Raw genomic sequence first — 16062 nt, forward strand, 5'->3', positions numbered from 1 at the left:
AAGAAGTATGTCCTCATTATAAACAAAAAGCACTGTGCCTTTCCTACATTTTTCAGGTTTTACTTAACTCTATGTAGGGATTCTGTTAAACTAAATATAATAGAGAGAAAAACATTCTATTTTTGAAGGCGACTTAGCTGATGATCATTGCTTTGTTTGGACCTTAACAGTTGTTGCATAGTTAATAGTTTGTATGTAGATGAAGACTCATGACTCTAAACCTGTTTAGAGATTAACAGGATTGTTTTGCAGAGACAAAAAGTGTAATGAAAAATTGGTAATTCTTTTCTAGTTAAGTTGTAGTCTTAAAAATTATCTTTTTATGTTTCAAATTTTAGAAATATGGAAAACTGACAACTTGTACTGGTTGCCGAACACAGTGCAGGTTTTTTGATATGACTCAGTGTATAGGTCCTAATGGATATATGGAGCCATATTGTTCAACTGCTTGTATGAACAGTCACAAGACAAAATATGCAAAATCACAAAGTAAGTTTCACGTATTTGGACAGTTAAAAAAACTTTACAACATAATTAATTTTTGCATAAATACTCTTATTTAATGTTGTTTTTATGCTTGTTTTTAACAGCTTTTTATTTTATATTAATCTTTTTGAAAACTGTTCTAATTATTTTGATTATTCTGCATTACTTTTTCAGTTCTCTTCATATCTATGTTCTTAACTAAAATTGTTACTCCATCTAAAAAATTACCCAAAACTGAGTTTTTTCTCTATATCTGTGTATGTTTTAGTGGCATAATATCAGAGTCCGTTATGACAATATTTTAAAGGTGCACATAATCTTCAGTATTGAAGGTGCAAATAATAATAGTTTATTCTTTAACAGAAACTTCTATAATCTCAGTAGTTAAGATAAAAAACTTTTTTGTTACTTTATAAACAAATCAGATATGTACCTTTTCTTTCCTAGGTTTGGGAATTATTTGCCATTTTTGTAAGCGAAACTCTTTACCTCAATACCAAGCCACAATGCCTGATGGAAAACTGTATAACTTTTGCAATTCCAGTTGTGTGGCTAAATTTCAGGTTTGTCGTTTATTTTGCATAACCCATGCCCCCAATAAAATACACATAGAAAATAATCAGTGTAATATAATATGCTTTATCTTTATTTTATCTTAATTTTTACGTAGCTTGTTGAGGGTCAAATTGGAAGGTGGATATCCTAGTCACAGAATATGTGGCTGTACCAGTTTTCTGTTTTAGCCTGGATAGTCTAATTGAAATTATAATTATTACTCTGATACAGATTTTGAAGGAAAAGAAATTTTAATATAGTTTAGTTCAGTGCTGATGTGTAGTTTTTTCTTATTAGATGGTTTGAATAAAATGTGAACCGTAAGGGGAACTCTTATGTGACAAATGGATAGAGGACCTAGATGTATTTAGCCTAGAAGTGATAAGAATACATGTTTTCTTCATATGTTAGAAATGGACCATGTAAAGAGGGAATTAGATTTTTTACACTAGGCCTTAATTTAATACAAGATCAGTTTTAGGGAGACATTTTTCATTTTGGTAAATGTAAAGAAAGACTTTCTGACATAGTTCTTCAAATTTGGAGTATGGATAGTCTCAGAAGATAGATTCTTGGAAGCGTTCAAACTTAACCTGGTTGACCACTAGGAAGGAATAGTTTAGAGGGAATTCAAGCATTAGTTAGGTGATACGATTAGGTTTACCTGTTGTGTGTGAAAATTTCAGGGTATTACCCAAAGGTTCAAACCCGTGCATAAAGCCATGCTTCATGAGTTAATTCATCCAACAATTCTGCTTTGTTCCAGGTACTGTGCTCTATGTTAATTTATTTAAACTGCAAATATAGTTTCTTAAGTATAATAGTTACTATATCACTTATTAGTATTTAAATTGAGGTGTTTTTGAATTCAAATGAATGTCAGTTTTTGTTAATAGTAACATTCTCACTGAGCTTGGATGATAGACCACATTTAAGACTTAACTTGTTATTTTAGAAGTTGGGATCATGGCCATTGATACATCCTTACAGTGGTAGATATTGCTTTTGCTTTGTTGGCTTTTCTTAAACTAGAAATTAAGGAATAATTATTAATTAGAAGAGAGGAAGACAGTGTCTATAGCATGCTACTTGTCAGATCTTGAACTTTGTTTTTTGATATTGTTGGATAAACTAAACTGGTAATTGAAAATATTGTAACTACCCTTTTCATTTAATTGAAACTTGTATCACCCATGATTTGATAAGATCCTCTGTATATGTACATTGTATATTTTAAGATATACAGTTACCCCTCGATATCCATGGGCAAGTGGTACCAGGACCTCCTGCAGATATAAAATTCCAGGGATGCCCAAATCCCTTAATATAATATGGCATAGTATTTGCATGTAACCTACAATGCAAGTCTTCCTGTGTACTTTAAATCACATCTAGATTACCCTTAATATCTAATGCCATGTAAATGCTATGCAAAGAGTTGTTATACTGTATTGTTTAGGCAATAATGACAAGAAAATGACTGTACATGTCCATACAGATGCAATCATCTTTTTTTTTTTTTTTTAAATTTTTGATCCTCTGTTGGTTGAATCCATGGATATGTAGGACCGACTGTACTTAATTTAGGCTCTTATTTTGAGGAATACATCCAGATAGGCCTACAGGCAGCTTCATCACTCTGCATATAAATAATAAAAAATTGACAGAAAAGCAACGTTTTTCCCTTTATCATAAAGCAAACCATATATTTTGAACTTTATATCTTCATTAGATGTTTTTCCTTTTAAAAGTAAGATAACAGGATAGTATTCCCTCTTAGTACATTCAGACTGCTATTACAGAATACCTTAGACTGGTAGCTTATAAATAGAAGTTTGTTTCTCATAGTCTGGAGGTTAGTAAGTCCAAGATAAGGCACTGGCAATTTGTTGTCCGTTGAAGGTCTGTTCCTCATAGATGGTACCTTCTTGCTGTGTCCTCACATGGTGAAGGTAGCGAACGAGCTCCCTCAGGCTTCTGTTATAAGAGTACTGACTGATTAGATCACGAGGGTGGAGCTCTAATGGTCTGATCACCTTTTCAAAGCCTCTACCTCTTCTAATACTGTCACCTTGGGGTTTAGGATTTCAGCCTGTGAATTTGTGGGGGAACACCAACATTCAGACTGTGGCATATTCCATTTGTTTTGAAAGACTAGTTAACTTTAATGGGGCTCAAATTTTTTGGAAACGCTAAGGGTAATGTTGGCTTTTATTTTTTAAATTTATTCATCTGATAGTCTTAAATCTGTATATTTTATTTTTCACAAACAGTGTTGTACAGTATATGCAGAAGTTTTAAAAATGGTAGTTTTTTCTCTTTCCACTGTACATTGAATGACTAATTTTTATTAACCATTTCATGCATTAAGGTTATATGTAATATATGAGTAATATGGTTAAAAAAATGATAATTAAATACCAGTGTCCTCACCATTCAGATTAGGAATTAGAAAAAAATCTGTCAATGTCCATGTATGCTTATATTGTGTCTTATTCTGTAAATTTTTTTTTTTTTTGGAGACAGAATCTCACTCTGTCGCCCAGGCTGGGATGCAGTGGCACGATCTCGGCTTGCTGCAACCTCTGCCTCCTGGGTTCAAGTGATTCTGCCTCAGCCTCCCAAGTAGCTGGGATTACAGGCACCTGCCACCATGCCTAGCTAATTTTTGTATTTTTAGTAGAGACGGACTTTTGCCACATTGGCCAGGCTGGTCTCGAACTCCTGACTTCCAGAGATCTGCCTGCCTCTGCCTCCCAAAGTACTGGGATTACAGGTGTGAGCTGTGACGTCCAGTCTGTAAATTGTTTTAACTTTAAAAAAAGGAATAGTAAAGTTCCTCGTATGAATACCAGTGTGTAAATCTTTTTTCTCCTAACTTTGAAGAAGAAGTGATCAATTTTTAAATGTAATATAGGCCGATTTCTTTTCCTTTTTTTTTTTTCTTTTTTTCAGATGGAGTCTCGCTCTGTCACCCAGGCTGGAGTGCAGTGGTGTGATCTTGGCTCACTGCAACCTCCGCCTCCTGGGTTCAAGCGATTTCCCCTGCCTTAGCCTCCCAAGTAGCTGGGATTACAGGCATGCGCCACCATGCTTGGCTAATTTTTTTTTTTTTTTTTTTTTTTTTGAGACGGAGTGTCGCTCTGTCGCCCAGGCTGGAGTGCAGTGGCGTGATCTCGGCTCACTGCAAGCTCCGCCTCCTGGGTTCACGCCATTCTCCTGCCTCAACCTCCTGAGTAGCTGGGACTACAGGCACCTGCCACCACCCCCAGCTAATTTTTTGTATTTTTAGTAGAGACGGGGTTTTACCGTGTTAGCCAGGATGGTCTCGATCTCCTGACTTCATGATCCGCCTGCCTTGGCCTCCCAAACTGCCGGGATTACAGGCATGAGCCACCACGCCCGGCCTAATTTTTGTATTTTTAGTAGAGACGGGGTTTCGCCATGTTGACCAGCCTGGTCTCGAATTCCTGACCTCAGGTGATCTGCCCGCCTTGACCTCCCAAAGTGCTAGAATTACAGATGTGAGCCACTGTGCCTGGCCAACATAGGCCTATTTCACTGGTAGACTTGGAATGAAAATTACAGTAGAGATGCAGTGGCACAAAACATTAGTAAATTAGATATTTGATGATTATTGGAGACAGCAATAAGAACTAGGTTTTTGTTCTTGTTTTTTGTTTTTTTAAACTTCTGTTAGTTCAGAACATGGGCAACTTAACCTCACTATTATTTGCTTACTGTTACTTCCTTACATTTTCTTAAGTGAACAGATGATGATTGAATGTATGATTTTTTTCTTTTTTCTTTTCTTTTTAGGTAAATAATAATTCTGTGGTTAAAAATTAAATTTAATTTCAATTTTATAAAACTAACATATGCTATAATTTTTAAGGACAAAATTTGGAAATGAGTTTTATGTCCTGAAAAGATATCTAAGCAAGATGCATATTACTTTCTGGACATCGTAGATACACGACAGTAATCACAAATAGAAATTCAAACATACATATCAGGCTTAGTATCTTTTGTTCTTTGTTTTAGGCTCTAAGTATGCAGTCATCTCCAAATGGCCAGTTTGTAGCGCCAAGTGATATTCAGTTGAAATGCAACTACTGCAAAAATTCCTTTTGTTCAAAACCAGAAATCCTGGAATGGGAGGCAAGTTGTATTTTGTAATGTGTGTTATCTAGTGCTAAAAAGAAAGTCTAGTAAAATAAGTGCTGTATTTCCATCTGGAAACCTATATCTTGGTAGATAAAAATATGCTTTTCAGATTTTTTTTGTGATTGGATTATTTATTCTCATGTGGGAGTGGAAAACCAACAAAGGATCTATGTCTTTTTAGGTCCAAGAAAAATTACTGAAGTCATATTCCTGATATATTGTATAAGTTCATAATAGTGTACAGAATGTCACTTTGTTTAGCTACGTACCTAGAGCAATTGTCTTTCCTTTTTTTGTCCCATGTTTCTCCCTGTCCTGTATTATCTGAGAACGATATTTTCTATCACTCAGTACCTGTACGTATTAGAATGTATTAGTCATATACCACATTGTTCATTTATAAAATGATACAATTCTGTAATTGTTGTTGTTTTTTTTTTCCTCAGAGTCTTGCTCTGTTGCCCAGGCTGGAGTGCAGTGGCACGATCTTGGCTCACTGCAATCTCTGTCTCCTCAGTTGAGGTGATTCTCCTGCCTCAGCGTCCCAAGTAGCTGGGAATACAGGTGGGCACCACCATGCCCAGCTAATTTTTGTATTTTTAGTAGAGACGGGGTTTCACCATGTTGGCCAGGCTGGTCTCGATCTCCAGACCTCAAGTGATCCGCCCACCTCAGCCTCCCAAAGTGCTGAGATTACAGGCATGAGCCACCACGCCCGGCCATAATTGTGTTTTAATAAAACAATAGTGGCCTATGAATCCCACTACAAGTTTATTTTCTTTTCCCTTTTTTCACTAGTTTAGTAATTTTCTTTGACATGTTTCCATTAGCAATAACTCTGATGATTGACTTTTATTTCATAAGGGGTCAGTAATAGATGGATACATGGACAAGACTGCCCAGGCTGCCCATTGCTTTCTTGAGCAATGCTTGCCTTTGGCCATTGTTTCTTTTCACTCCTTTAGGGGTGGAGCAGGGTGGGAGGTAGTGCATGGAGTATATGATAAAATGGTATACAAGATTTAGAAGATGTAGTATTAACGCTGTTCTTGAGCCAAAATTTATTAGGAGCTGTTGGTGAGTCATTCAGTATCTAAGTCTTAAGTGAAAGGTGGTACCCAAAACTGGATTACATGATTTTTTTCTTTCTTTTCTTTTTTTTTTTTTTTTGAGATGGAGTCTCGCTCTGTTGCCCAGGCTGGAGTACAATGGTGTGATCTTGGCTCACTTCAACCTCCACCTCCCAGGTTCAAGCGAGTCTCCTGCCTCAGTTTCCCAAGTAGCTGGGATTATAGGCGCCTGCCACCACGCCTGGCTAAGTTTTGTACTTTTAGTAGAGATGGGGTTTCACCGTGTTGGCCAGGCTGGTCTTGAACTCCCGGCCTCAGGCAATCCGCCCGCCTCAGCCTCCCAAAGTGCTGGGATCACAGGCGTGAGCCACCGCACCCAGCCTGGATTACATGATTTCTAAAATACTTTGGAAACCTGAAATTTCATTTTAACAGTTTAATGACTGGAACATTTTTTAGTTTATTATTTGCTTTGGTGCTGTCTCCAGATCATTTAAACCAATCCCTATTTGAGACTGTTGTTGGCATCCAGTGATGATTTTTAGTGACTGATAACCTTTAAGTAACAGCAGTAAGAATGAAGGCCCAGTAAGAGGTAACAAAGGAGTGATGAGGGAATGAAGAGAGAAATCCATTAGCAAGCATACAGAATAATAGTGTCATATAGAAAATGAAGATCCTGCATACACTGAATTTTGATACTAGATCAAAATGAGGTCCTTTTCACTGCATTTATGTCAGTGCTACTCCACTTTTGTAGTTGTTTTGGTGTATTGCTTTTATTTACATGGAGGTTAAGTGTTAGAAGCAGTTAAGAGACACTGCCACATTGAATGAGAGTTGAGCGTGTCCCCCCGGGAGATTGAGAATTCAGTGGTCTCTTTCTCCTCACTCCATGTGGCTTCTTTGTTGCCTTCTTCCTTCTATAAATTACATAGTCATAATGGGGCAACTTTCCACTAATGATTGCCTTACTAATTCAGTTGATTCCCAGACTCCCTCACTTTCCTTATTCTGGTCTTCACATGTCTTTGGTAAGTGTAAAGTAAGTGGTTTAGACGTAATCTGTAGCCTGCTCAATAATGAGAGAAAAGCTGCCTCCCTGGAAGTTTTAACTTGTTCATACCTGCTTGGGTGGATATTTGAAAAGTAGCTCTGGCTATTGTGGGTTTGGGCCCAGGAGAAACAAATTATTACTAATCATATTCCATTCAAGGGAAACAACTCAGTCTCAAGTTCAGCAGCATGCTGTGTGATGGCACCAAATTGAATACTTCATCCATGATACATCTGTTACTATTAAGGTGTGTGGTAGGAGTGTGATGGAGCCTACTTGTTTATACTCAACAAAGAATTTTTCTTTTTGACTGAAAATATTATTAGTGCCATAATTTTTATCTTTCTTTAGTTTACTTACACTGTATTTTCCATCATTTTCTTCCCATTTCTCCAATTATGTTAGCAACACCAGTCTATCATCTTATTTAGTGATACTTTTACTTTCATTGAGTAATTTTAGGGTAGCTAATGGCACTGAATTTTGTGGAGCTATGTTTAAATTTGGCAGTGAATTGGTTAAACTAGGCATCCATGGCCTGTAGGAAATTTATCCCCAAGGATCTTAACATTAAATAGGTAAATGATTTAAATTTGCTTCTGTAAAAGTGGCTTGTTTATTTCTTAAGCTTTTTCTTGAGGTGGTTGTCATATACTTACCAAGGTTCCCATTGTGCATTTAGAACAAAGTGCATCAGTTCTGCAGCAAAACTTGTTCAGATGACTATAAGAAGTTGCATTGCATAGTTACATATTGCGAATACTGTCAAGAGGAGAAGACTCTTCATGAAACAGTAAATTTCTCTGGCGTTAAGAGACCTTTCTGTAGTGAAGGCAAGTGCATATACAGTGTTGTTCATAACATTTATTGATGTTTAATGTTTTTTGCCAGAATAATATATCCAGAGTGGCTGCACAATTTTAATGTAGCTGAACAAAAAAAATTGAGTTTACGTTTCTACTGACTTGTTTCGTTATTTTATATGTGTTTGTAGACCTGGGCTTCAAGATGGTTTTGTCTCTAAAAATTTGGTAACCTCTTATTTCATTAAAGTTTTAGAATAAAATAAAAGCATTTTCATGCCATGTTATTTCTAAACCTACACGTTGTGGTCTGAAAGTTGGTTTTCCAAGTAGTTTAAAATTGTTTTCCATTAGCTCCATTTTCCCTGCCCAGCTTACTACCTAACCTGCAAAAGGTTTTCAATATGTATAGCAGAAAGAAAATCACATATGCAGTACTAAAATGGGAAGATACTTTTAGGTATTCAATTTGGGGTGCCAGGGAAACACTGGGTTCTGTTTTAGTATGTTCAAGAATTCCCTTTCCTCTTATCTACACTTTTGCTGCTCTGGTGCCAGGCAGCAGATTATACAGATGAATTTAAATTCTAAATCTACTTATCCAGAGATAGGAACTAGGATTGTAGCTATGGGTTTTGGGGTTTTGTTATTCCTGTTCCCAAATGTGACATTCTTGCTCTAAGCTGGCTTTCACTTTCTATTCTTTCTTTGGTCCATGGCACTGAACTTCCAGCTTTCCTGTCTGCTATCTTCACCTATAATTTTTTAATGAGGAATATTTTTTTCTGGATCTACTTTTTCTATGGATTCCTGACTGCTAGTTTGGAGTAAGAGAAAGGTGGGAAAATCCTAAATGTCAGCAGTAGAGAATGACAGCAAAATAAAAAGATTTATCAGTTCATTCAACTAGTGCGTTCATTTACAGTCTTAACATGTAATGTAAAGTCATGTCCATAAGAGGGTGCTGCTTGCTTATAAAACAAGGCATTCCTATTTAAATTTAATTTTGTACATTTCACCTGGAATGGAAAGTAACCATGTTTCACTGTTATTTAAGAGTAAAGCTATAATGAAAAATGATAAATCTTATAATGTTTCATTGAAAAGATTGATTCTGAATTAGTCTTTTTACATTTGAGTTGTGCAATGACATTCTTACTGATTGATAAATCTGAACATACTGATGTTGATTGCTCATATAAGTCATTAATTGTCTACCATTTGGATTATATGGACTTTACTAAAATGAATAGACAATTAGCAGCAAATAGGTAATTGACATTCAAGAAGATAATTTTCAGTTGGAGGGATTTATACATTCAGATGGGTAATAGCATGTTAAAAAAGAATGTGTGGTTTTTTTTCCTGTTAAATGACATATTTTTTGCTTTCTCTTACTGCACCTAGTTCTCTGCTAGAACCTGTCAGAAATAACAAAACACATAATACCTAGTACTACCATCAAACTCTAGTTAGATAAAGCTAATAAAGGTAAATTTTAAAGAATATTTTAAAATATAGTTCAAGGTAACAGAAGTCATAGGATAGTACATAAATGATTGCTAAAAATAAATTATATAGAAAACAATTGCAGTTCATGTTTGCAGATAGGAAATGTCATTTTAAACTAGGTTGATGGTGGGCAGCATTTGTGGTAGGGGTATAATTTGAGGTCCTTATGAAAGGATGAATAGGATTTTAGTAGATAACATGTAAGTCATTCTACTTACATAGCACAGTATAAGTATAGAGTATTGTTTGATCCTCGTAGAGGTGTTACAGGGAATAAATAAGATATGTAAAAATACTTAATGCATTTATGTAGTAGAAAAAAAATATTTCATTAAAGGACTAGATAACAAAAGTATTTTATCTGGGCAAGTCAATAAATCTGTTTTATTTCCCTGAAGGTCCATTTAAGAGAGGTAAGCTTGAAAAATTAGCTAAAATGCCCGCTTAAGTTGAATATCTCTATAAGTTTACTCAGAGCCTCTCATTAGTCTACATTGTTCCTTTTTCTAAAATGCCTATTTGTGGTATGCTTACTTTGATACTTAAGATTCTATCTGTCTATTTCCCAGGCCCAAGCAATATTCTGTTTAAATAGAACAAATAAAATAATTCTGAGACATTACTAGATTTTAATGTCTTGAAACATTATTTTAACCCACATGTTAGATAATATGTTATCTAATAAAATATCCCATATTCTGTTCTAATTTTTATAGGTTGATATTGATTACAGTAGATTTTATGGTTTTGATCAGGAGAGGAAAAATCTTGACCAATTAAGATCTGTCTCTGCTCAATAATTAGTTTTCATGTGTTTTTTGTTTTAATATATAAACCTTATATTTTTCAGGCTGCAAATTATTATACAAACAGGATTTTGCCAGACGTTTAGGATTGAGATGTGTTACTTGCAACTATTGTTCTCAGCTATGTAAGAAGGGAGCAACTAAAGAACTCGATGGTGTTGTGAGAGATTTCTGCAGTGAAGACTGCTGTAAAAAATTTCAGGATTGGTACTACAAGGCGAGTAACTCCTTTATTACAGCAGCTACTTTAACCAGTCTTAAAAAACGTTGTAGCTGTTACCATTACAAATCTGGCAACTCATTTATTTTAAAAATGTACACACTTAAGGCCTAGCCCTGATAATACTATTAATTAAAATTGTCTTGTCATTTCTGCTTGTTTGAAGTAGCATTTTTATCTCTCTTTTTTAAATAACTTAAGCATTACCAAAAGATTAGGATATACCTATATTTTCAGCATTGTAGTTTAACAAAATGGATTGTTTTTCTAAAATTTGTTGTGTCTTTTTTTCACTACGTAGAATTTTTTTTTTTTTTTTTTTTTTTTTTTTTTTTTTTTTGAGATGAAATCTCTGTCGCCCAGGCTAGAGTGCAGTGGCACCATCTTGGCTCACTGCAGCCTCCACCTCCCAGGTTAAGGCGATTCTTGTGCCTCAGCCTCCCAAGTAGCTGGGATTACAGGCACGTGCCACCACGCCCAGCTAATTTTTATTCTTTTAGTAGAGACAGGGTTTCACTGTGTTGGCCAGGTTGGTCTCGAACTTCTGACCTCAGGTGATCTGCCCGCCTCAACCCCAAAGTGCTGAGGTTACAGGCGTGAGCCACCATGCCCAGCTAAATAGAAATACTTTCAACTATGTTATCAGTGTTGAATGTTAGCAGGTAATTGTTTTGGATACTTGAGATATATTTTAAAAACATCTTGCTCTTTTTTGGCCTTTTGCCTTTTTAATTGTGAGTTTTGGGGGACTTTAACATTGAAAAGAACACTAAATAGAGACCAGAAACATTTAATTTGAAACCATAAATGTGTGTATGTGTGTGTGTCATACTAAATCCACTTCAAAATTTAACTTTTAGGTTCAGGGGTACATGTGCAGGTTTTTTATATAGGTAAATTTAGGTCATGGTAAATGATGAGTAAATGACCCAACATGACCCAAATTTACTTTTGGTAAATTTGGGTCATGTTGTACTGATTATTTTATCACCCAGATATTAAGCCTAGTACCCATTAGTTATTTTTCCTGATTCTTTCCCTCCTCCTACCCACCACTCTTTCATAGGCCTCAGTGTCTGTTTTTCCCCTGTATGTGTTTGTGTTCTCATCATTTAACTCCCACATATAAGTGAAAACATGCAGTATTTGCTTTTCTTTTCCTGTGTTAGTTTGCTAAGGATAATGGCCTCCAGTCCTATCCATGTTCCTGCAGGATATATAATCTCTTTTTTATCGCTGCGTAGTATTCCATGGTATATATGAACCACATTTTCTTTATCCATTCTACTATTGGTAGGCATTTAGGATGACTCTAAGTGTTTGCTGTTGTGAATAGTGCTGCAATGAACATATGTGTGCTTGCTTTTTCTGTGCAGAAGCTCTTTAATTAAACCCCATTTGTCAGTTTTTGCTTTTGTTGCAGTCGCTTTTGGCATCTTAATCTTTGCTGGTTCCTATGTCCAGAATGGTATTGCCTAGTTTGGCTTCAGGGGTTTTTATAGTTTTGGGTTTTACAGTTATTAATCTATCCTGAGTTAATTTTTGTATATGGTGTAAGGAAGGGGTCCAGTTTCAATCTTCTCCATATGGTTAGCCAGTTATCCCAGCACCGTTTATTGAACAGGGAATCGTTTTCTCATTGCTTGTTTTTGTCAGGTTTGTCGAAGATCAGATAGTTGCAGGTGTGCGGCCTCATTTCTGGGCTCTCTGTTCTGTTCCATTGGTCTATGTGTCTGCTTTTGTACCGGTACCATGCTGTTTTGGTTACTGTATCCCTGTAGTATAGTTTGAAGTCAGGTAGCATGATTCCTCCAGGTTTGTTCTTTTTGCATTTTGCTTAGGATGGCCTTGGCTATTTGGGCTCTTTTTTGGTTCCATAGAATTAAAAAAAAATTTTTTTTTTTTTTGTTCTGCGAAGAATGTCATTGGTAGTTTGATGGGAATAGCATTGAATCTGTAAATGGCTTTGGGCAGTATGGCTATGTTAATGATATTGATTCTTTTTATCCATGAGCATGGAATGTTTTTCCATTTGTTTGTGTCATCTTTGATTTCTTTGAGCAGTATTTTGTAGTTCTTGTAGAGATTTTTCACCTCCCTGATTGGCTGTATTCCCAGGTATTTTATTCTTTTTGTGGCAGTTTTCAATGAGATTGTGTTTCTAATTTGGCCCTCAGCTTGATTGTTGTTGGCATATAGAAAAGCTAGTGATTTTTGTACATTTATTTTGTATCCTTTGCTGAAGTGGTTTATCAGCTGAAGGAACTTTTGGGCTGAGTCTATGGAGTTTTCTAGATATAGGATCATGTCATTTGTGAACAGGGAAAGTTTGACATCCTCTCTTCCTATTTGGATGCCCTTTATTTCTTTCTCTTTCCTGATTGCTCTGGCCAGGACTTGCAATACTGTGTTGAACAGGAGTGGTGAGAGAGGGCATCCTTGTCTTTCGCCAGTTTTCAAGGGGAATGCATGCTTCCAGCTTTTGCCTGTGCAGTATGATGTTCGCTGTGTGTTTGTCATAGATGACTCTTATTATTTTGAGGTATATTTCTTCAATACCTAGTTTATTGAGAGTTTTTTTTTTTTCTTTTTTTGACATGGCGTCTCTCTCTGTTGCCCAGGCTGGAGTGCAGTGGCGCCATCTTGGCTCACTGCAAGCTCTGCCTCCCAGGTTCACGTCATTCTCCTGCCTCAGCCTCCCGAGTAGCTGGGACTGCGGGCGCCCGCCACCATGCCCGGCTAATTTTTTTGTGTGTTTTTAGTAGAGATGGGATTTCACCATGTTAGCCAGGATGGTCTCGATCCCCTGACCTTGTGATCCGCCCGTCTCAGCCTCCCAAAGTGCTGGGATTACAGGCGTGAGCCACCGTCCCCAGCCTATTGAGTTTTTAACATGAAGGATGTTGAATTTTATTGAAAGCCTTTTCTGCATCTATTGAGATAATCATGTGGTTTTTGACTTTAGTTCTGTTTATGTGATGAATCACATTTATTGATTTGCGTATGTTGAACCAAACTTGCATCCCAGTGATAGAGCCTACTTGATCATGGTGAATAAGCCTTTTCGATGTGCTGCTGGATTTGGTTTGGCAGTATTTTGTTGAGGATTTTGGCATTGATGTTCATCAAGGATATTGACTTGAAGTTTTCTTTTCTTGTTGTGTCTCTGCCAGGTTTTGGTATCAGGATAATGCTGGCCTCATAGAATGAGTTAGGGAGAAGTCCCCCCTCCTCAATTTTCTGGAATAGTTTCAGTAGGAATGATACCAGCTCTTCTTTGTACATCTGGTAGAATTGTGTTGTGAATCCATCTGGTCCTGGACTTTTTTTGGTTGGTAGGGTATTTATTACTGATTGAATTTCGGAGCTCATTGTTGGTTTGTTCAGGGCTTCAGTTTTTTCCTGGCTCAGTCTTGGGAGGGTGTATGTGTCCAGGAATTTGTCCATTTCTTCTAGATTTTCTAGTTTATGTGCACAGAGGTGTTCATTACAGTCTCTGGTGGTTATTTGTATTTCTGTGAGGGTAGTGGTAATAATATCCCCTTTGTTGTTTCTAATTGTGTTTATTTGGGTCTTCTCTCTTTTCTTTATTAGTCTAGCTAGCAGTCTGTCTATTAATCCCCCCCGCCCCCCCCAAAAAAAACACTCCTGGATTTATTGATCTATTGAATGGTTTTTCATGTCTCAGTCTCCTTCAGTTCAGCTCTAATTTTGGTTATTTCTTGTCTTCTGCTAGCTTTGGGATTGGTTTTCTCTTTGGTTCTCTAGTTCTTTTAGTTGTGATGTTAGGTTGTTAAATTGAGATCTTTCTAACTTTTTGATGTGGGCATTTAGTGCTATAAATTTCCCTCTCAACACTGCCTTAGCTGTGTACCAGAAATTCTGGTATGTTATATCTTTGTTCTTATTGGTTTCAAAGAATTAACTGGTTTCTGCCTTAATCTCATTACTTACCCAAGTTGTTCAGGAACAGGTTATTCAATTCCCATGTAATTGTAGGGTTTTGAATGGATTTCTTAGTCTTGACTTCTAATTTGCTTGTACTGTGATCCAAGAGACTTGGTTATGATTTCAGTCCTTTTGCATTTACTGAGGAATGTTTTGTATGTGATTATGTGATGAATTTTAAGAGTATGTGCCATGTGACAGTGAGAAGAATGTATATTCTGTTGTTTTGGGGTGTCCATTTGATTCTATGCTGAGTTCAGGTCCTGAATATCTTTATTAATTTTTTGCTTTGATGATCTGTCTGATACTGTCATTGGAGCATTGTCTAGGAGTCTAAGTCTCTTTGTACATCTCTAAGAACTTCCTTTATGAATCTGGGTGCTCCTGTGTTGGGTGCATTTGTATTTAGGATAGTTAGGTCTGATGGTTGAATTGAACCCTTTACCATTATGTAATGACCTTCTTTGTCTTTTTTGATCTTTGTTGGTTTAAAGTCTCTTTTGTCCGAGGCAACCCCTGCTTTTCTCTGATTTCCATTTGCTTGGTAGATTTTTCTCCATCCCTTTATTTTGAGCCTATGTGTGTCATTGCATGTGAGATGAGTCTCTTGAAGATAGCATACCAATGGGTCTTGTTTCCTTATCCAAGCCACTGTGTACCTTTTAATTGGGGCATTTAGCCTGTTTACATTTAGGGTTAGTATTGATATGTGTGGGTTTGATCCTGTCATCATGATGTTAGCTGGTTATTTTGCAGACTTGTTTATGTGGTTGCTTTATAGTGTCACTTGTCTGTGTACTTAAGTGTGTTTTTGTAGTTGCTGTTAATGGTCTTTCCTTTCCATATTTAGTGCTTCCTTCAAGAGCTCTTATAAAGCAGGTCTGGTGGTGACAAATACCTTCAGATTTTGCTTGTCTGAAAAGGATCTTATTTCTCCTTTACTTATGAAGCTTAGTTTGGTGGGATATGGAATTCTGGTTGGCAGGTGGCACTGGTGTTAAATTAAAAAAAAAAGTTGAATGTTGGCCCCCAATCTCTTCTGGCTTGTAGGGTTTCTGCTGAGAGGTCTGCTATTAGTCCAGTGAGTTTCCGTTTGTAGGTGACCTGATCTTTCTCTCTAGCTGCCTTTTAACATTTTTTCTTTCATTTCAACCTTGGAGTATCTGATGATTATGTGCCTTGAGAATGATCTTTTTATGAAGTATCATACTGGGGTTCTCTACATTTCCTGAATTTGAATGTTGGCCTCTCTAGCTAGGTTGGCAAGTTCTCATGGATGATATCCAGAAATATGTTTTCCAAGTTGCTTATACTCTCCCCATCTCTTTCAGGGACACCAATTGAGTTATAGATTTGGTCTCTTTACGTAATCCCATATTTCCTGAAGGTTTTGCTCATTCCTTTTTATTCTTTTTCTCTGTATTCTTGTCTGTCTTAT

At 36.5% G+C, this 16062-nt stretch overlaps 1 protein-coding gene across 8 annotated transcripts in view; it reads left to right on the plus strand.

Annotated features, from left to right (window-relative positions):
- ZMYM2 (zinc finger MYM-type containing 2) overlaps positions 1-16062 on the plus strand; it is a 128067-nt gene that overhangs the window by 67591 nt on the left and 44414 nt on the right. For all 8 annotated transcript variants that reach the window (XM_063650558.1, XM_063650560.1, XM_054447228.2 and 5 more), the window contains 5 exons: positions 339-489; positions 934-1049; positions 5086-5202; positions 8018-8168; positions 10501-10673. In XM_063650558.1, the coding sequence (XP_063506628.1) occupies positions 339-489; positions 934-1049; positions 5086-5202; positions 8018-8168; positions 10501-10673 (708 nt within the window). The remainder of the gene's footprint in view (positions 1-338; positions 490-933; positions 1050-5085; positions 5203-8017; positions 8169-10500; positions 10674-16062) is intronic.

The sequence above is a fragment of the Pongo pygmaeus genome, chromosome 14, assembly GCF_028885625.2.
Source record: "Pongo pygmaeus isolate AG05252 chromosome 14, NHGRI_mPonPyg2-v2.0_pri, whole genome shotgun sequence".
Lineage (NCBI taxonomy): Eukaryota > Metazoa > Chordata > Mammalia > Primates > Hominidae > Pongo > Pongo pygmaeus.